Source organism: Chaetodon auriga, chromosome 9 (assembly GCF_051107435.1).
Source record: "Chaetodon auriga isolate fChaAug3 chromosome 9, fChaAug3.hap1, whole genome shotgun sequence".
Lineage (NCBI taxonomy): Eukaryota > Metazoa > Chordata > Actinopteri > Chaetodontiformes > Chaetodontidae > Chaetodon > Chaetodon auriga.
In genome coordinates, this window is record NC_135082.1 from 27,201,323 (window position 1) to 27,219,840 (window position 18,518).

Genomic DNA, 18,518 nt, shown 5'->3' on the forward strand with positions numbered 1-18,518 from the left:
GCAGGACGGCGTGGAGCACTTTTGTTTTCTTGGACAGCACAGCTCTCATGTGGGGTGGAACCAAATTAAAATTAATTAAAGCAGGGACTGAGGAGTGTCTTGTGATAGCCCTCCTAAGATTACAGGAAGCTGCGAGGCGAAGCATCCTGCAGCCTGCTGGTCTGAGGAGCCGGGAAAGGGAGCAACCACCTGTCCCCGGCCCGGGCCGAGGGCCTCGAGCGTGGGCTCACGCTGCGTACATCTGTCACGACAAACCAAGATGAAGCGGTCAAGAGAAAACGGCTTCGACACAGACGTCAGCTGATGGCTGTTTTAGGGTATTTATGTGCTGGTGAGGGTCAGAACTGCTGAGATGAAGGAAAGGCAGAAGAACAAAATGAGGAGTTATCTGAGATTGAAAAGCTGTCAGATAAGTGCAGCAGAAAAAAAAAGAACAAAATTTCCATCTGAAATGGAGTGAAAGAAAGGCTGAAGCACCAGCCTCCAATGATGAAAACGCAGAGAGAGAAAACTGCTGAATGTGGCCACAACAAACCTTCATATCCTTTGTTTCTGCTCATGAGCAGAGAAACAGCACTGAGTTCACCTAAAAATCAAAACCAAATGATGGAAAGCTGTGAAGGGAGGAAACCTCCAGAGCAGAACTGTTTAATATTCAGTACATACTCTGCACCGTGCACACGAACACATCACGTGTGGCTCGTGTACAGAGGCAGAAGTGGGAGAGTTTCTGGTTGCACACTGGTGGGTTATGGGCTTTCTGCTCATTTCACCTCCTTCTATTACCTGATACACACATTCAGGCTGCAGGCAGGAATGATCGAGGTCCAGAGTGATGAAACAACGTTTTCCTGCTCAGACTGTGCAGATAAGCTTCATTCTGCAGCTCTGCTTCAGGGCAGCACAGTGAAACACCAGAAATATGAACGTATACACTCCATACCGTTTGAATTTAAGGCTCTGAGCTTTTCAGAGATTTTAAGTTAAGTCGGTTTTATTCCTATAGTTCAGAATCAGAATCTCAACCTGCTTGAAGGCTTTACAGTCTGTCCTCAGACCCTCCACTCAGTAAACACATATGATTGATATCACGTAAATGAAACATTTCACCTTCTACATGACCGACCTCAGGGATTTAGTGATTGAACAATCAGGGCCCAAGACACACAAGATCTATAAAGAGACCGATTTTAATATCAAAAAACAATGAATATTTTACATAAAAACAATATATTACAGCACTAGGAGGGAAATTTAGGACAGCTGTGCCATCTGCTGGTAGCAAAGGGTTACTGCTGCTTTACCACTCGCAGCCAAAACTCAAAGCAGCAGCATCTGAGCTGAGTGAGAGGCTGAGATTTTATTTTTTTCTACGATGCTTCCCTCACTCTCCTCGGGTCTGACTCGTCATGAGAATCTGAGCAAAGAGTAAAAACTGAGCTCGTCTGCCTCAGGAGTCGTTGGGGAGGCCGAACAGTTTGACAGTGCCCGCCTCCCGGTTGTTGTCGTATTTGCCCTCCTTGTCGTCGCAGGCGTAGGCCAGCAGCGGCCTCTTGGGGTGCCAGGCGACGGTGAAGGTCGGAGAATCGCACTGAACCTCCCACAGCTTCTCTCCTGCACAGTCGACAGTGAAAAGGATGCATCAGATTCACAGACCGGTCTGTACCTGCAGCTGAAGTCTCAGACCGAGCAGATGAAGATCCACAGTCTGTCGTACTGACCTGTTTCCACCTCTGCGATGTCGATGAAGTGATCCTCGGAGGCCGAAGCCAACATCTTTCCATCATGGCTGAAGCTCAGTGTCCTCACAGGCCAGTCCAGCCTACAACATCAGCAGCAGTGACAAGAAATCCACGATCAAGAGCAAGAGTAGACTCATGAGTCATACTATCGTGTCAGGAAACGCACGGATTAATCAACAGATGCACATAAAGCACACACGCTGACCTGGAGAAGCAGCGGACACACACCAGCTCCTCCACGTCCCACAGGCTGACGAGGGCGTCGGCACTTCCTGTGGCGAAGTATTTCCCCGTGGGGTCAAACTTGATACAGATGCAGTTGGACGGGTGAGCGTTGATGGACTGGATGGGCTTCAGCTCCGGATAGCTGCAAACAAACACACTGCTGGTTTCAGCTCTGAACCACACGACCACAGAACAGACACAGAGACTTCAAACACGTTACAAAAAGAAAACTTTATTGATCCGCACGAGAAAACTGCTAATCTTACAGGAGCTTGACACCAGGTGCATTTAGAACTTTAACTATAATTTAACTTACAGGACAAAGAGCAAAGCAGTGAGGAAGAGTAACAGTGAGCATCATAAAGTGTGGATTTCCCAACAACCTTGAGAGAAAAAGCTCCATTTACCTGGGTGGGATTTTTCCTTCAGGAACCACGGTGCTGCGTCGAGACGGGTCGGAAATTAAAACGAGTTTCAGCTGCTGCCTGTTTAGTTTGGTTTTATTTTACGGAGCGAATGTCTTTATTGTTTCTTTCGGGGGATCAAAGGCGCTGAAAATGAAATCCTGCAAACGAAAGAAAACGACCTCACAGTGAACGCACTGACGGCTGAGAGGCGACTGGAGATTTGTGGTTACACCGACATGACGCTGAAATGAGGACTGTTGTCCTAAAACATCCCAGTGGACGTAAAATTCTCGAGCACACGTGATTTTGCATTAGTGGAACCATGATGTTCTTGCCTTGGACTCTTGTAGAGAGCACAGTCCACGGTTGTTGTCTTTTGCATTTTATTTTAGTGGAAAATCTGCACCATGCTGGAATAACACAGTGTGCAGAACACATTCAGCCTCTCGACCGAGCAGGACGACATATCATCAAAAACTCTGTCCAATAAATGAGCTATCTGAGAGTCATGTGACTTCAGTTTACCCTGAGCTGGTAAACTGAAGCCTCTCAGTTTTAAAGTTATCTTGTGCTGACCCACCCCGATGCCAGCGACGTTTGAAGGAACGGCGTGTCTTAGAGTCTGTTTGTGTTATGAATTTGAAGTGTTTCCTGCAGGAAAATCAAAGACCAAAAAGTCGAATCTAACATGACGTTCAGCACAGAGCGGCTTCACTCGGCAGCAGGTGTGAAATCTGACTGCGAGCACAGAACTCTACCAGCTTCTCATGAATATGTGAAGTTCGGGGTAGAGAAACTCTGCCGGGCCGCCTGCTGCTGAGTCCTGCTTTCACTGCGTTTGGTTCTTACCTCAGAATGTTGATGCAGCCGTTGCCGTTCGTGAGGAAGAACATGTCGTTGTCGTTGTTCCAGGAGATCTCGTTCACCTCGAACTTGAACTGCTCCTCGGCCCTGGAGCGATGCGTCTTGGCGTCGATGAAGGTCACCACATCATCTTTGTTCCCGACAGCGATGGTCTGACCATCAGGGCTCCAGCAGATGTTGATGTTCTCTCCTAAAAAACAGGCTTTTTAAAAACCCTTCTCTCAAGGACAGTGACTGCTTTCATGGTAATGATGACTCACATCGTGCTCCACTTATCATGCGATTTGTAAAGAGCATCAGGTAGAAAACAGACTTTTTTTTGTCATTTCATGGCAATTAATCCTGTTAAATGCATGAAAACAAATAGCTGCACTGTTTGAAGAAAGCTCTGATCCATTTTGTATTTGCGGTTTTTACGTAAAAGTCCCACCTTTCGTATTGACGGTGGCGATGCATTTGGTGGTGCGGACGTCCCAGATGCGAATGGTCTTGTCTCCAGATGCGGTGACAAACAGATCTGGGTTGGTTGGATGCCAGCAGAGCTGATCCACGCTGTCACCATGACCTCTGTAGTTGTTTTCCTTCACCTGGAGGAACAGACATGATCACGTTTAACGGGTCTTCATTCATTAATCAGCCCACTTCCAACCTGTTAGCGTGTTACCTGACGAACCACACGCTTCGGTTAATTATGTTTACGGCTAATTCATTTATTAGCTGACGAGCTTTTAGTGTGATATAAAGAACTATTTAGACGACAATGACATATTATATAAGTTCTGCTTGTTTGAGTTCATTATTCAGCTAATGTTAGGAGTTTAACTGAGAACAACACCCTGCTGAGAACGTTCATTCAATGAAACGATGCTAACGTTAGCATGCTAGCCGAGCCCTTCACAGTGACTCACCAAACGGTCTTTTTCGAGGACAAAAACGCTGGCTGTTTTGTCAAAAGAACCGGAGGCGAGCCTCCTGCCGTCACAGCTCCAAGCCACCGAGTGAACTTTGGCTGTATGAGCCGGGAATTCCCGACTTTTGTTGTTATTTCTGAAGCTCTCTTGCATCTCCTGGTAGTACTGCGACGCCATCTTGAAACCTACGTAATATCTTCGCGGCGCTTGGTAACCAGCGGTCCACGAGCATTAGCGCCGCCTGCTGCTTCGGAGGGGAGAGCGACCTCCACACTTTAACTCTGTCAGCCGATAAAATCAATGTCTGTCTGTCTCACGTGCATTATAACCAGCTCATTATCGTATGCTATAGTAAAAGCCGATGTCTCAGCCATAATGATCTTTTCTTAAACTTGCTGAATACTGCTTATCTGCTGCATTGCTGCTTTCTTCAAAACGACTTCATTATTAAAGTTGACAGTGGTGGAATGTAGTATTGCTACTTCTCCTTAAGTAAAGAATCTGAATCCTCCAACACTCCTTCATTCTGGACCGCTGTGGAAACAACAGGAACTTTTAATGTTTTTAGTCCGTTTCATGCTTGGATTTTATGCAAAGGCCTGATTCTTCATCAAATAAAGACAAACAATTGTACTTTTAGTTTGAATTGCAATTTATTTCAAGTGATGCTAAAATGAAAATCCATGTTTTAAAAAACTTTTGAACACTCCATTTATTTCCCAAACACACACAATATCTATAGTCAGCCAAACTCAGGTACAGTCAGATACAGTAAATCCCTTTATTAAGTAGCCACTTGGTTAACAACTACGCAATCAGTAAAAGGACCACAGACACAAACCCACTGCAGGCCAACTGCAGCCATCTGAAGGCCTGTGCGAGGCCTCGATATGCATAATATTCAGGCCTGTGGCAGCCGAACGGCTCGGACGGGTCGTTTCATGTGCAGCCTAACAGTTCTTAACATCTGGTCCTTTGCATTGGAACAAAATGCACCTAATGGACAGAACAAAATGCACTTTTAAATGTGTTTCTGTGTTTTAAGAAAGAATGACAAGGTGTGAAAGCATCGTACAAATGTGCCTTATGTAATTGCATACTCTTCAAAATTGTTCTTAATGTTGCATCACGTGTCAGGAAAGCTATATATAGACAGTAGGCCCTACAAAATAAAAGTCAAGGAATGCACGGTGCATGATTTGATGGTGAGCGTGTTGACCGAGCGCAGAAACAAAGAGGACATGTGCATACAGGACTCTGGACTCAGTGCTGATTCAGTGGAGGAAGGCGTGTGGAAGACATCTCATGTCCGGTGGAGGGACAACGACAGTATCTCATCAGTTTTCACACCACAAAATGTAAATCAGGACGTGTCGGTTTGGAGGCAGGTGTCTGTGGAGAGGTAGACAGAGTACACAAGCACCTCGTCCCCCCAAAGCTCGCCTGATCCTTAACCACAAGTTTTAAAAAAATGGCTTTCTGTTTGGTTCTGCAAACCGGGTTGGGTGAAATCTTGTCCCACTGGGCCCTGAGAACATTTGTTTGATGTGATTTAGTTGGAGCTGTGCTACTGTCTTTGCTTTTGTTGGAGAAACTTCTGGTTCTGTTCCCCTAAACCTGAAATATGAGTCACGTTTCTGTTGTCAAACCCTCACAGGCCTTACGACACACTGATAGTCGACACGCTGAAACCTGGACACGAGCCTCGGCAGCAAAAGAGGAAAAACGGCAAAGAGCTTTTCCACCTTCGGCGCTTTCTGGACGTTTGTTTTTTGTTTTTTTTTTACCCTGGTTGTAAAAGTCATTCCTGGGTGTTTTCACTCAGCCTCCCTCCAGTTACAGTAAACAGAGGAAGTTCATGAATGACACAGTCTAATCCCTGGACACTACAGTCAGGGGTGCACAATTATGGCTGCAGACATCAGTCGATCAGAGCCTGAATTCATTCTTATTCTTGGAAAACAGACAAAAAAAAAAGAAATCTGGGGCTCTCAGCACACCTCTTGGTCTTCACAGGGCTGGGATCTCTTATCGGTACATCAAATATTACTGATTACACTGAGGAACACTTTGATCTGCAGCAAAGTGACGTAAAAACTACGAGCAGATTGCAGTGAAATTTGATTCTGTTGACCCTCTGACCTTTCCTCTAGCGCCACCATCGGGCCAAAACATCCACTTTTTTCCACTCATTGCCTTGAAATTCACTAGTTAAATGAACCCAGAACAAACTTTGTATTTTAAGGCTGAAAGAAAAGCTCGCTCATCAGTTTTGTACCATCCAGTAGTTTGGCTTTGCTGGAACATTGTGGATTTAGTCTATAGGTTTTTTTGTGCATTACATATTTTCCACACTGACTTCTAATCCAAAAACTACCATGAAAAGGTGGAAACCACAGATGCTTTCAAATTTACCTTTCGATTTAGCAGTTTCTCCTGACTCTAATCATGAATATCTGCCTCAGTGGTTGAAGGAAAAGTGTTTGCATTCAGTTCTGCAGCATATAAACAAACTGTGTTTCAGCCAAGATCAACTTCCGATTATAAAGGAATCAGCTGTGCACCCCCAACTCCAACTGGGAGTAAAGAGGAGGGAGGTCAGAGGAGACGCAGAGGGAGTCTAAACAGTGCAGTGCATTCCTTTTGATGGCACGAAGGGATATTGAACGCATCCTTTGTGCATCAAACAGAGAAAAACATCGAGCTAAAGCTTTGCAGTCATCGTACAAGTTGAAGTGTTTGAAGAAAACTGAGGTTCTGTGCAAAAAAAGTGCAGCTTCCCTCGTACAGCTCAGTCCTGCAGGATCCACAGGTTTGTCTCCAGAAGCCTTCAGAGAAAAGGACGAACAGCAGAGCGATGAAAGCTGCGTTACTGAATAACAACTGAGAGCATCAGCCATTGTAGAAACCCCACACTGACTCCACCGTCGCCATGTTTCTGTTCATGTGATCGATCGTTCGGGATAGTTTTTCTATTGAGCTGTGGAAGCGTTCAGTTCACTGTAGGTTTTCAGCATGCACTGTAAACACCTGCAGGGTCACTGGAGATTAAAAAAACAAAGGAAAACTGGCACAAGTAAAAGTAAAGTTTGACAAAGTGACGTTCAAGCATTCAAAATGTGAATTCTGCACATGTTGCGTTCAATCAGCTGTTCTTAAAAACCATCACACGTCAGTGAGGTGTGAGAGTTCAATTACAGAGTGATACAACCATGTTTTTTAATGTTTGTGCAAGTTTTCCTTCTGTTTTTTAAGACATAATATCCCGACAATGGACTGCGTGTACTTTGAGCTGACCACATGTTCTTCATTGACCAATGAATCATCTAATCTGAGACATGAAGGAAAGTCCTCACAGCCGTATGAACACTGGAGAACTTTGAACGGTTAGCGTCGCTTGTTTCCTCCTTATTTTTAACTTTACCAGCAAAATCACGAAATAAAGCTGGTTCAGGCCAACAAGAGCAATGGTTTGAGCGACAGACAGTTTGAGGCGGTTGGGCTTCTACAATGACAGATCAGGGTGCGTTCACAACAAGCACTTCTGATCAGTTTATCTGCAGCACGTTCAGCTTCAGCTCCTTTGTTCACGTGGAAACATCTAAACTCTTTCTCAGCTTCTTAAACGAGTTAAAGCCTGGGCCAAAACTGAGCTACATGTGAGTCATGTGACTTCCTCAAAGACTCCTGTTAGTTTTTAAACATGTAAATCTGAAAAAAAACCCACAAATACAAAAGTACAACAACGCCAACGTCTCCGTTCTGACCCAGTGAACAAAAGGCAAACGTGTGATCGCACCCTCGACCTCCTGATGTGAGGGTGGACGTCGATGACATCACCCGCACAGCAGCCAATAAATGCATGGATCAGATTACAGGAACAAGGCCGGGACCCTCACAGTCCATCCTAGCACTCGGCGTCGGTGCTGCCGTTGACCGGGCCGGCGCAGACGCCGCCGTCCTCGCCAGGTTGGACTCCGTTTGACTGGACGCACTTCTCATTTGCGTCTGGATCGTCCTCCCCGACACTGTGGAGCAGGGACAGAAAGACAGAGGAGGTCAAGAGGTGATCATGAGCTGGCCCGCCCCCCCGCCCTGCTGCCGTTCAGGTTTCTGTGCTCCACCTGTTGATGCAGCCGTTGCTGACCGGAGACGCTGCGGTTTCTTTCTCAGACAGGGAGCTGCAGGACCTCCTCTCCTGCCAGGAGCCCACTCGGGGCCCTTTGCCTGTGTCGGAGCTCTTCCTCCTGGCCACCACGGGCCCCGGTCCCGACCCCCGTCTCTCTGGGCTGACCCTGGGTCCCGCGGAGTCTGAGGGGACGCTCAGCCCCCCCGGCCCCTCCGGGTCCTTGCCCGAGTCGCTGCTGGTGCGCCTCCCGTTCAGGCTGTCTGAGGAGGAGACGTGGCTCATCTGACCCTCCCGCTCATCTGGAGAGGAGGAGCAAACACGTCCAGAATGAGAATGCACAAACAGAGACTAAACCAGTTAAACGCCTCCGTTCTTCTCAGACTACATTTACTGATTCAGCTGGAAACCTGTTTGACTCCTGACAGTAATTTTGCAGATTTGAAATCAAGCAGCTGTGCTTCATTCTGCCACATGAGGTCAATCGATGATGGAAAAGCAGATAAATCCATGTCAGCAGCGACGTGACCTCGTTGAAGGTTGTGTGTTCATGCTGAGGTGCACTGCGCCCTCTTGTGGACGCACACCGTCACAGCAGCTCATGTCTGCCTTCACTTTTCATTCCTAATGTGAATCTTCTAGCTAATATTTTCAGACTTTTACTCCAGTAACATTTTAAATGCAGGACTTGGAGTGTTTTTAAAGTATGGTACTGTACTTTGAGTACTTCTTGCACCACTGTGCTTGACGTACAGTATATGTTATATACTGTGAAAGGTTTCTCATGTGAGTAAATCTTAGGTACTGTGAAGTTTTGTATGAGTCCTAATTACAGAATGAGTGTCAGACAAAGCACCTCCCCCTCAGGTGTGCTTACCTCCGGAGCCAGCTTCTCCCGCCTTGTTGCGTCGGCGTCTCAGGATGACCTCCAGCTCGCTGTCCTTCTTCCCAGGCGGCGACGGCCCCGACTCCTGAGAGCCTCGGCTGGGGCTCCGCTTCACCGTCTCCTGGAGGCAAAAACAACCGTCACCAATGAAGTGTTTGAGTCCAAAACTTCTTTCCTCTCGATGACACACTGACACGAACAATGAGATCAATAAATACAGCGTCTGCTTAATTTCTACATGTCAGTTTAACTAAAACTCAGATCTGGAACTGTTTGACCGCACAGATCTAATAAAAGCTGCATTTTATATTTATGTCATGTGTGAACTGAAATGAATCTGCAGTAAAAATACAGATTTTTATGTTGTTCTGTTCTTAAAAAAATCTTAAAATCTGGAGTTGTGGTGCTCTCAGAGAGCATTTTCCTTTCCTCCTAACAGAGCTGATAAAAGCCATTTTTACCAGGATGCCTTTCAGTTCTTCCATCGCGCTCTCCTGCTGTTTCTCCTCACAGATTGGAGGCGGCTGAAAACATAAAATAAAGTAAATAAGAAGAAGAATTTCACTTCATGTCTTTCCTGTAAAACAAGCACACAGTGTCGGCCCATGCAGGTGAAATGGAAGTTAAAGTGGTGTGTTTAACTGATTAAAACAGGAGGGTCTGCAGTGTGTGTGTGTGTGTGTGTGTGTGTGTGTGTGTGTGTGTGTGTGTGTGTGTGTGTTGGGGGGGTTATTGGGGTCAGTGGGAGGGAAACGTCTTTCTCCCCAGAGAGCAACAGCGACGTCACATCACAAGATTGATGCAAACATCAATATACTCACTTTTACTGCGGCTCTCTGTGGCAGCACGCCGGAGACGCATGAGGAGGAAAGAGAGGAGAGCAATCAGCCAGAGTGCATTCAGACCTCATCAGACGTGGAGCCGCAGTTTACTGACGTCCTCCTGCTCTCTGCAGCAGGAGGACCAAAGAGCGCAAAGAGGAGAAGAAGAGCGGTAAAACCTGTTTCCACATGATGAAGGAGGAGTATCGTCTCACCTGCTTTGATGAGTTTTAAAGTCTATTATTGATTTTCACAGGAATATTTAAGTGCTGCTGCTGTCATGGAGCTGTGACCTTTGACCTCCTTTCTATTGTTGGGTGTAGGGTCAAAGGACTGAAGGCAAAGGGCTTCAAGTTAGAAGGTCAGAAACAGGTTTTATTTCTGCCTGATTTCATTTTTTCTTTAAAAGAGGAAATGTTTTGTCTCACTTTCAGCAGGATTCCAAAAAAACTGGACTGGTTGCACTTTCAGATTTGCATATTAAAGAAGAGCGGACTAAAGTTCATTATTAAAGGTCCAGAGTGTCGTTTTGAGCGGCATCTAGCGGTGAGGTTGCAGATTACCATCATCTGAACACCCCTCGCCTCAATCTGACTGCTAAAAACACCAAGAAAACACACGAGGCAAACAACAACAACTGTCTGTCCACGCTGTCCTCACCTTGCTCTCCTGACTCTTGACCGGCCGCAGGACGACGCCATGTTTGATCCTTTCCATCATTTCATTCACCGCCTTCACCTTCACGTCATCCACACCTTCAGCAGCTAGAGGGACAGAGGGGGAGAGACAGAGAGAGACAGAGGAAGAGACGGAGAGAGAGAGACAGAGGAAGAGAAGAAGAGAGACAGACAAAGAGACGGAGAGAGAGAGACAGAGAGAGACAGAGGAAGAGGAGAGAGACAGAGGAAGAGACAGACAAAGAGACAGAGAGAGAGAGAGAGAGACAGAGTCAGAGAGGAAACGACTGTAATGCAGCTGGTAAATCACATTAATGCATCACTAATTATAATCCAATATCATAAAAGACATTATTCTGAGACAGAACATTCGACATAATAAGTACTTTTGGTACTTGATGCTCATACTTTTGTACTTCTTCCACTGCTGCATATGAGTATAATACTAAGAGGTGTAGAGGGGCTCACCTGGAGGCTGCTCTGCCTTCACGGAGGCTTTCGAGCCTTTTGAAGACTTCCTCATGATGGCTATCAGCGAGCTGCGAGACGGAGAGACGACAGCCGAGAATATTTACGTTCTGTGGGACCAATCAGGAGCTGATCAGCTGATCAGAGACGCAGAGCACAAACGGCCGGACGTGTTTTTCATATCAGTCCTGATGATGATGATTCGTTACTGATTAAATACACTTTATTTACTTATTTGTTGTTGTCCCAGTGTAACAAACACTCAGTGGTTTATTCCACAGAGAGCCGAATATTCAGCTCTCAGACGCTCGTGAATCAGCGTCGCAGTGCGTCATCACCGACAGCTTTACTGTCACACAGATTTTCACAGGTGTAAAGTGCGAATCAGGGGACTGTTCAGGAAGTAATTCACACGCCACAGACACATTTTCTGTGCCACTGGCCGAGGCTTTGAGGACACTTTATACCGGAAACGCTTCAAAATCAGAATTCAGAGTGAAGCTGTGGACAGTAAATCAGGCTCTGAGGGACATCACTTTGGTGTGACGGAGCGTTTTGTCGACGCATGTTTGCTTTGTTGTTCCTCACCTGAGGGGGTTGCATCTCGAGGGGGGAGGCGGAGGAGGGGGTGGAGGTGGAGGAGGAGGGGGAGGGGGCGGCTGTGGGGGAGGGGCCGGAGGTGGGGCGACCCCAGGTTCGGGGGGAGGGGGTCCTGTGCTGGTCGTCATGGCGGTCTTTTTCTGGGTCTCCTCCTGCAGCTCGAGGACTGTGGAGGAAGGAAAACGGTTAATATACTGACGTGTACTACAGTACTACTGCTACTGCTGCTACTACTGCTGGTGCTGCAGATTCTTTAGGTACACAGTCTCCTGGTTTCCCTCCAGAGTGAAGCCTCTCGCCCATCACACTATCTGTGCACGCGGTGCAGCAGAGTGGCAGTGAAAGAGGCTTCTGTGTTTATTGTCCTTTGAATGAAGTCGGTTGGTGCTTTTGGCCTCGACTGCATGTGACCCATTTAAAACACACACAGACGCCATGTTGCACGCAGGGAGAGATTCTGCCAGCTTTCCTGCAGCAGATGGGTCAGTGAGTCTGTGCCGGAGTCAGGCAGCCAATTTCTGTTAATCACTGAGGTTTTATCGTCACAAAAAACATCAAAACAATGAACCTGAAATCAGATTGTAAGCGTTTGTAGAACAATAAAGATTTAATTGTGAAAGGGGGGGGCACAAAAACTTTCAACTTCATCACGTCTAAACATTTTTGGGTCTTTGTCAATAAAATCCTGTGGACGAGCACCAACGTTTGACTGTAAAAGAGGAGTTTAAATAGAAATGTTCTTTGCTTTTTCATTAAATACTTTAAAACATTTTAGATGGCAGACCTCAGATCAGAGTCCAGTCTGATTTGGTGCAAACTGGGTCAAACACATTAATCCCAGTACTCCCAACAGCCCTGCTTATTGTTTCTTTTGTAATGTGTAATTTCTCATAACTGATAAATATGATTATCAGCTTCTAGTTTAGGATCAATAACAGTCATCGGTTCATTCTGTCATGTCTAAGTGTGTTTAAATCCTTCTCCCTGGTCTCAAGTGTGTTTGCTCAGGTAGATACTTGCCAGCCAGTCAGACACAAGCATTTTCAGTTGCTATGCTGTTTATGTGCAGGATATCACTTTGTGTGTGTGTGTGTGTGTGTGTGTGTGTGTGTGTGTGTGTGTGTCCTTTTAATTCTATGTATTCCATGTAATCACCTGAGGACCCCCTCCTGTTCCACTGTGCGTGTGTGTGTGTGTGTGTGTGTGTGTGTGTGTGCGTCTCCACCACCACCCACCTCTGCTCTCCAGCTCCTCGTTCTTCTTCTCTGCCTTCTCGAGTCGTCCCTCCACCTCCTTCTTCTCCACCTCCAGCAGCTCCTGCTGCCTCTGCAGAGCCTCCAGCTGCTTCTTCACAGAGCTCTGCTCCAGCTGGGCCTCCAGGCTCTCCACCTACACACACACACACACACACACACACACACACACACACACACACACACACACACACACACACACACACGAGTCTTTTATCAGAGATTAGATTGTCACGTGACATTAATGTGTGAATGAATTAAAGAGCCTGAAATTAAATGAGTCTCTACCAATCAGCAATCAGATGGAGCCTAATTAGAGAAACAGACTAAAAAACAGCCAATTAGCTGCTTTTTACTTATGATAAACGCCATCATTGGTAACCGAGGCTCTTCATAGACTTGACCTGCTGTACCTCGTCTGTTCACCTTTTGAGATCAACATTATTTAAGCAAACAAGAGTTAAATGAACTATTATTTTACGACCTCTCAACACTATGAGCCAGATTTTTCTCTAAAGTGCTGGTAGAGACCAAAGCAGAGCTAAAAGAGAGTGAATATCGGACCTTCATCAGGTGACACAAACACGACTCCACACGAATCATCATGATGCTTCATAACTGCTGCATGCGTAAAGTTCAACATATCAGCTCAAAAGGCGATAAACGTGTTCACAACTTGTTTCTGCTGCCCCCCAGTGGACAAAAGTCAGTCTGCAGGTATTCCCTTCAAGAGCACCTTCAGCTGGATAAACCAAACAGATGATGACTCCTTCACTCCAACTCTCTGTCCGTCGAGCTGCCATCAGCTCTGCCGGAGTGAGCACCACCTTCACCACCAGAACCTGAGGCTGCGCAGGGTTTCGGGTTTACCTTCTGCTGATGCTGCAGACGCTCCTCCTCCAGGGTTTTAGTGACGGCAGCGACGTCCTCCAGAGCTTTCAGAAGCTGAATGCTGGGCTCAGCACTCTGCAGCAGGAGCATACTCTGCCTGTTGGCCTCCTTCTGCTTCACCAGCATCTGCAGGAGGGAGCAGAGGATGAAGAGGAGGAGGAGGAGGGCAACAGGAAGAGGGAGAAGGTAGGGAGGAAGAAGATGGCCAAAGCAAGGGAGGGGAAGACAAAAGGAGAGGAGGGAGGTGAAGATTCCACATTTCCACTACCAACACATCATCCCAGTGAGTCCCTCACTCACAGTCTGTTTTAATCCTGCAGGCTTTTCACTTTCAGGTCAGTAAACATCAGATTCAGGACATTTCATTAATCAGGCACAAGGTTATTAGCTCACACATCAATTACCAACACAGCAATGCAGGTCAGGTTTATCACTGCGGCTAACGGCAGCAGCATCACACGCAGCTTTAAATGCATGGAAATCAGTTATATCATCCGACTGGATCCCTTCAGAGAGCTGAGGCAGAAAACTGGAAAATATTAGGAGAAACTCTGGAACGTAGATTATGAATAATGTGAAGATTATGTTCCTCTGATGTGACCTGGATATTTTCACATATCCACATACATGCAGATATTCACATCCACACGTAAAGATTAGTCAAAGCTGTGCTGCATAAAAACTTCAGCTCAACCCAAAGCTGCCAGACAAAGCAGACTTTATTCTTTTAGCTGCACCCAAAACTGTATGAGAAACTAATAAGATCGAAGATGGAAAGTTAATGTTGTAGTAGCGTCAGTAGCATAACGCTCAAACTAGGCTACGTTTTAAGTTGGTGGAGGCCAAATGTTGGACATAAACATAACTGGAATGAGATGTTTGTATCTGCTGGGAAAAAATGTTTTAATGCAGCTTTAAGGTTCAAACACGTTTGTTTTCCAAGCTAACAGGAACACTTGTGCCGTCTCTCTCGTACTGCACGTCGCAGTGCGTCGTTTTCACTTCCACGGCTTCGTGTTTCTGCCATCGTTTCTTTACCTCGTGTGCGAAAGTCTCAGCTTTGACTCTTAAGCTCTGCTCCAAGTCCAGCTGCTCCTTCATCCCGTCGTACTCCTGAGCCGCCATCGTGGAGACTGCACAGACAAACGGAGAACATCAGGCTAAGCGTTTGTTAGCTTTTGACGTGGTGCGTGAACATTTGCTAAGACTACATGCAAAGCAAACTGTCCATTTTCACTCACGAGCTTCAGGGTTTTAGAACTTCTCCCTCAGTCGTTTGAAGCCTCTCTGTGTTTCTGCTGTTGTGACTCACCTCTGTTGAATCTCTTGATGGTTTTGGTTTGTTGTGCAACAGTGTCACGGAGCTCCTTCATCTCGGCCTGATCTTTCTCCGACTGCAAAGGGTGAAAGAAAAGTCAAATCAGGCACCAGAAAGAGTCAAAGAAATGTTTGGGTTTGCATTATTTTTTAACATGTTCTATCATATGTTCATAACATGGCTGTCCTGTGAGAACCACGTATGATCCAAGAGGCTTTTTAAAGAGTTTATTTAGCTGACGGAATCTGGAGATACATGGTTTTCACTGGACAGGAACGTCTCCTCACCTGTGAAGTCAGCTCCTCTATCCGCCGCTGCTGCTCATGAATCTGACACACGAAGTTCTTCTTCTCCTCCAATAAACTGTTGACAGTCTCCCTCAGCTCTGAGGCGAACAGGACAGGATGTTTATTTCATGAATATTATCGACTACACAGTCAGTATTAGTACAGAGTGTCTACCTTTTACTATTCACGAGAAAGCAAGTGTGAATATGAACCTTTAACCTGTTGTTGGTACTGTGAGAATATGAAGTATTTGTACCTTTAACCTGTTGTTGGTACTGCATGAAGGTGTCAGGACTTCCGTCTGCGGCATCTGCGTCCGAGTCCGCCTCCAGTGCGATGCAGTCGGAGATGCTGGGAAGCAGCTCGTCCAAACAGGGACGAGACGACAGGCTCAGGTACTTCAACTTCCTGTTCTCACAGTTGAGCTGGAGGTCAAAGTTCACAGGGTTCAACCTGGTTAAAGCTACATAGTAAAAATTCTTTTCTCCTTTAAGAAACAGCAACACGGCTGGGAAAGAGTTTTTATATTGAATATCAATTATTATCTCCAGTTCATATTCATTGATAAAGTGACAAATATTATATGTTCTTAATATTTTAACAGTAAAAATAAATGATGTACCTTCATCTAAACTTTATCAGTTTTTGCTGCTGAGGCAGTAACAGACAGATAATGTGGTCACATCTTCACTGTGCAGCGTCATCCTGACTCAGCTCTTCACTCGATTCTCCTGCTAACGCCAGCTGGACCCTGATAACGCTAATCTTATAGTCCTGATTATTGAGTGTGTGTGTGTGTGTGTGTGTGTGTGTGTGTGTGTGTGTGTGTGTGTGTGTGTGCGCGCATGCGTGCGTGTGTGTGTGTGTGTGTGAGACCTTTGTGGCCAGGGCCTCTGCATTCTCTCGGCACGACTTCTCGATCTCCAGCTGAGTCTGCAAGACGCTCACCTCCTCAATCACCATCTGAGACACTGAGGGAGGACACACACACACGCACACACACACACACACACACACACACACACACACACACACACACACACACACACACACACAGAGTTTTAGTTGTCTTATCAGCACAGAGCATCATTTCTGTTCTTAACAGTGAAACAATTAATTTAAAAATTCTGCTGCATAGATCATTTCATCATCAGGTGCTGAAATGATGCAGATCGAATGTCTTTAAATGTGACATAATCATCCAGTTTTCACAGGATTAACTTAATGTTCACCTTTATGTGCATTCCTGAAAACATCTGTGATGATAGCTGAGGCTCCACTTGACTCTACTTTTGTCCCACTTTGAAAATAAAGCCTCCTTTAGTCACTAATATGTGCTGTTGACTATTGATGGACCTTTCACTGCCAGGATTTTCATATATTTGGAAAAGAATATGAAGTTGAATCTGTAAAATTAGATCATATCAGCAAAGCAGAAGCGAGAGACCCAAAAATCCTGGAATAAAGACAGACTGTGTGACACTGTTTGATCATCAGGGGAAGCAAACTGCTGCTTTTCATTTACTAAAACAGTGCAAGAAGGAACCGGTGCCTTAAGATTTAATATACAGGTAGTGAGTCGAGCTCATTCCTGTTTTCAAGGAATGAATTTCCTTCACCCAGATTTAACTCGTGTGCTCCTCCGTCTGAACAGAAGGTGTGTTCAGGTTCCTGTGCTGAAAACACGAAGTCACAGCTCCCTTTAAAGGCAGAGCTGGATTTGCATGAAACCAGGATGCTTTCTCTTTCCTGACGTGTTGTTGAGACGACGATCAGTGAGCAAACAGCTAAAAAAAACAGCGAGCCTGAGGTTGTTCGACGCTCGCAGCTGTCGAACGTGTCACCGCAGCTCGGCTGGTCCTCAGTTATTTTAAAATGACCCAGTTATGGAGACTTTGCTAAAATCTAGACTGAGAGAAGAAACTCGGCGGGACTGAACATAAACGTCCAGTCATTTCTCTCCTCTTCGCCTCCTTCATCGTCTTACATTTTGTGTGTGAACAGATCAGATTTCCAGCAGATATTTCTGAGGATTCAAACCCTTTTTACATCAGAGAAATAAGACTTTTCTTCTCTGAACAAAACACAAAGCACAACTGAAACGTGACCACGTAAATCTAAATCATTAAATATAATCTCAGCCAGACTTAACTACACTTTGCTCCCTCTCCGCAGACCTGGACTCCTTCAGGCCGCGGTGGCTGATTGTGTTACAGGCAGCAGGAAGCTGCCGCGAACATCCCTGACCCATTAACAGACTCCTTCCTGGTCGATGTACAAGCCCCAAATCTGATTATCCTGCTCACACACACGACTGAGGGCAGGAGGAAGGTGTTCCTGCCACTGCCAGACAGCCTCTTAGATAAATGTCATCTTTGTTTTTAGGATATTTTCTTCAGCTGTTGCAGCCAGAAAGGCAGATTATCATGAACCGTTGGTGCAGCAGTGATTTGCATCCAGCACCTTCCCCTCGTTTGGAAATACATCATCTCTGCAGAGAGCCTGACACCTCCTCCTTTGATGACGTCACACTGAGATTTCGGCGCTCTGACCTCATGGGTTGGTGATTTAAGATCTTTGCTGCATGTCGTCCCTCACAAAAAAAAGAGAAATCCTGCACTGTCAGCAGTGCAGTTCACAGAGTACTCTCTACTCTTTACTGTGTTTTCCCTCCTTTGTTTCACCTCGTTGAGGAAAAAACTCACACAGGAATAGAAATACAGCTGAGAACAAGGACAACAAAAAGCTGAACAAATAAAGGTAAAGAATGGAAAGAATAAAGAACGATCAGGACTGAGACGTCTGGGAAAAAATAACTGTACACATGTAGTGGTAAGTAAATACATTTACTCAAGTACTCTAACTGGGTATTCCGAGGCCCTTGTACTTTAAGTAATTCAATTTTATGTTCAGAAGTATAGAAATACTTCATAGATATAACAAATATGATTGTATATCAAGCTAACCAGCAGCATGTGATTATAAAACAATGATATAATAATGAGTACTTTTACTTTAAGTACATTTTGAGCACAGGACTTT

General features: G+C 45.6%; 2 protein-coding genes across 3 annotated transcripts in view; both read right to left on the reverse strand.

Moving 5' to 3' along the window:
* Positions 1 to 1,174: 1,174 nt before the first annotated feature.
* On the reverse strand, positions 1,175 to 4,334 carry thoc3 (THO complex 3). The gene is made up of 6 exons (XM_076739245.1): positions 4,147 to 4,334; positions 3,669 to 3,825; positions 3,224 to 3,428; positions 1,948 to 2,109; positions 1,722 to 1,822; positions 1,175 to 1,614 (listed from the first exon to the last, which is right to left on the reverse strand). Exons 1-6 carry the CDS (start codon positions 4,324 to 4,326, stop codon positions 1,451 to 1,453), a joined length of 969 nt encoding a protein of 322 aa, XP_076595360.1. The 5' UTR covers positions 4,327 to 4,334; the 3' UTR covers positions 1,175 to 1,450.
* Positions 4,335 to 4,812: 478 nt separating this feature from the next.
* Positions 4,813 to 18,518, reverse strand: part of shtn3 (shootin 3) — a 29,116-nt gene continuing 15,410 nt past the window's right edge. The window contains exons 3-18 of one of the 2 annotated variants that reach the window (XM_076739912.1): positions 16,353 to 16,447; positions 15,733 to 15,901; positions 15,477 to 15,574; positions 15,184 to 15,265; positions 14,910 to 15,004; positions 13,851 to 13,997; positions 12,963 to 13,116; positions 11,716 to 11,893; positions 11,128 to 11,198; positions 10,643 to 10,746; positions 9,983 to 9,997; positions 9,623 to 9,685; positions 9,153 to 9,282; positions 8,274 to 8,577; positions 8,049 to 8,177; positions 4,813 to 6,977 (exon numbers count right to left, since the gene is read on the reverse strand). In XM_076739912.1, coding sequence (XP_076596027.1) covers positions 8,057 to 8,177; positions 8,274 to 8,577; positions 9,153 to 9,282; positions 9,623 to 9,685; positions 9,983 to 9,997; positions 10,643 to 10,746; positions 11,128 to 11,198; positions 11,716 to 11,893; positions 12,963 to 13,116; positions 13,851 to 13,997; positions 14,910 to 15,004; positions 15,184 to 15,265; positions 15,477 to 15,574; positions 15,733 to 15,901; positions 16,353 to 16,447 — 1,826 coding nt within the window. In that variant the 3' untranslated portion in view covers positions 4,813 to 6,977; positions 8,049 to 8,056. Of the gene's footprint in view, positions 8,178 to 8,273; positions 8,578 to 9,152; positions 9,283 to 9,622; positions 9,686 to 9,982; positions 9,998 to 10,642; positions 10,747 to 11,127; positions 11,199 to 11,715; positions 11,894 to 12,962; positions 13,117 to 13,850; positions 13,998 to 14,909; positions 15,005 to 15,183; positions 15,266 to 15,476; positions 15,575 to 15,732; positions 15,902 to 16,352; positions 16,448 to 18,518 lie in introns of both variants that reach the window. The other variant, XM_076739911.1, reaches the window with a different exon arrangement.

Coding starts and splice junctions, on each gene's coding strand:
- thoc3 (XM_076739245.1), bottom strand. CDS start 4,326: ATGGCGTCGCAGTACTACCAGGAGATGCAAGAGAGCTTCAGAAATAAC. Junction 3,429..3,668: donor CGCCACCGTCAATACGAAAG/GTGGGACTTTTA, acceptor CCTGTTTTTTAG/GAGAGAACATCAACATCTGC. Junction 1,823..1,947: donor TGTGTCCGCTGCTTCTCCAG/GTCAGCGTGTGT, acceptor CTGATGTTGTAG/GCTGGACTGGCCTGTGAGGA.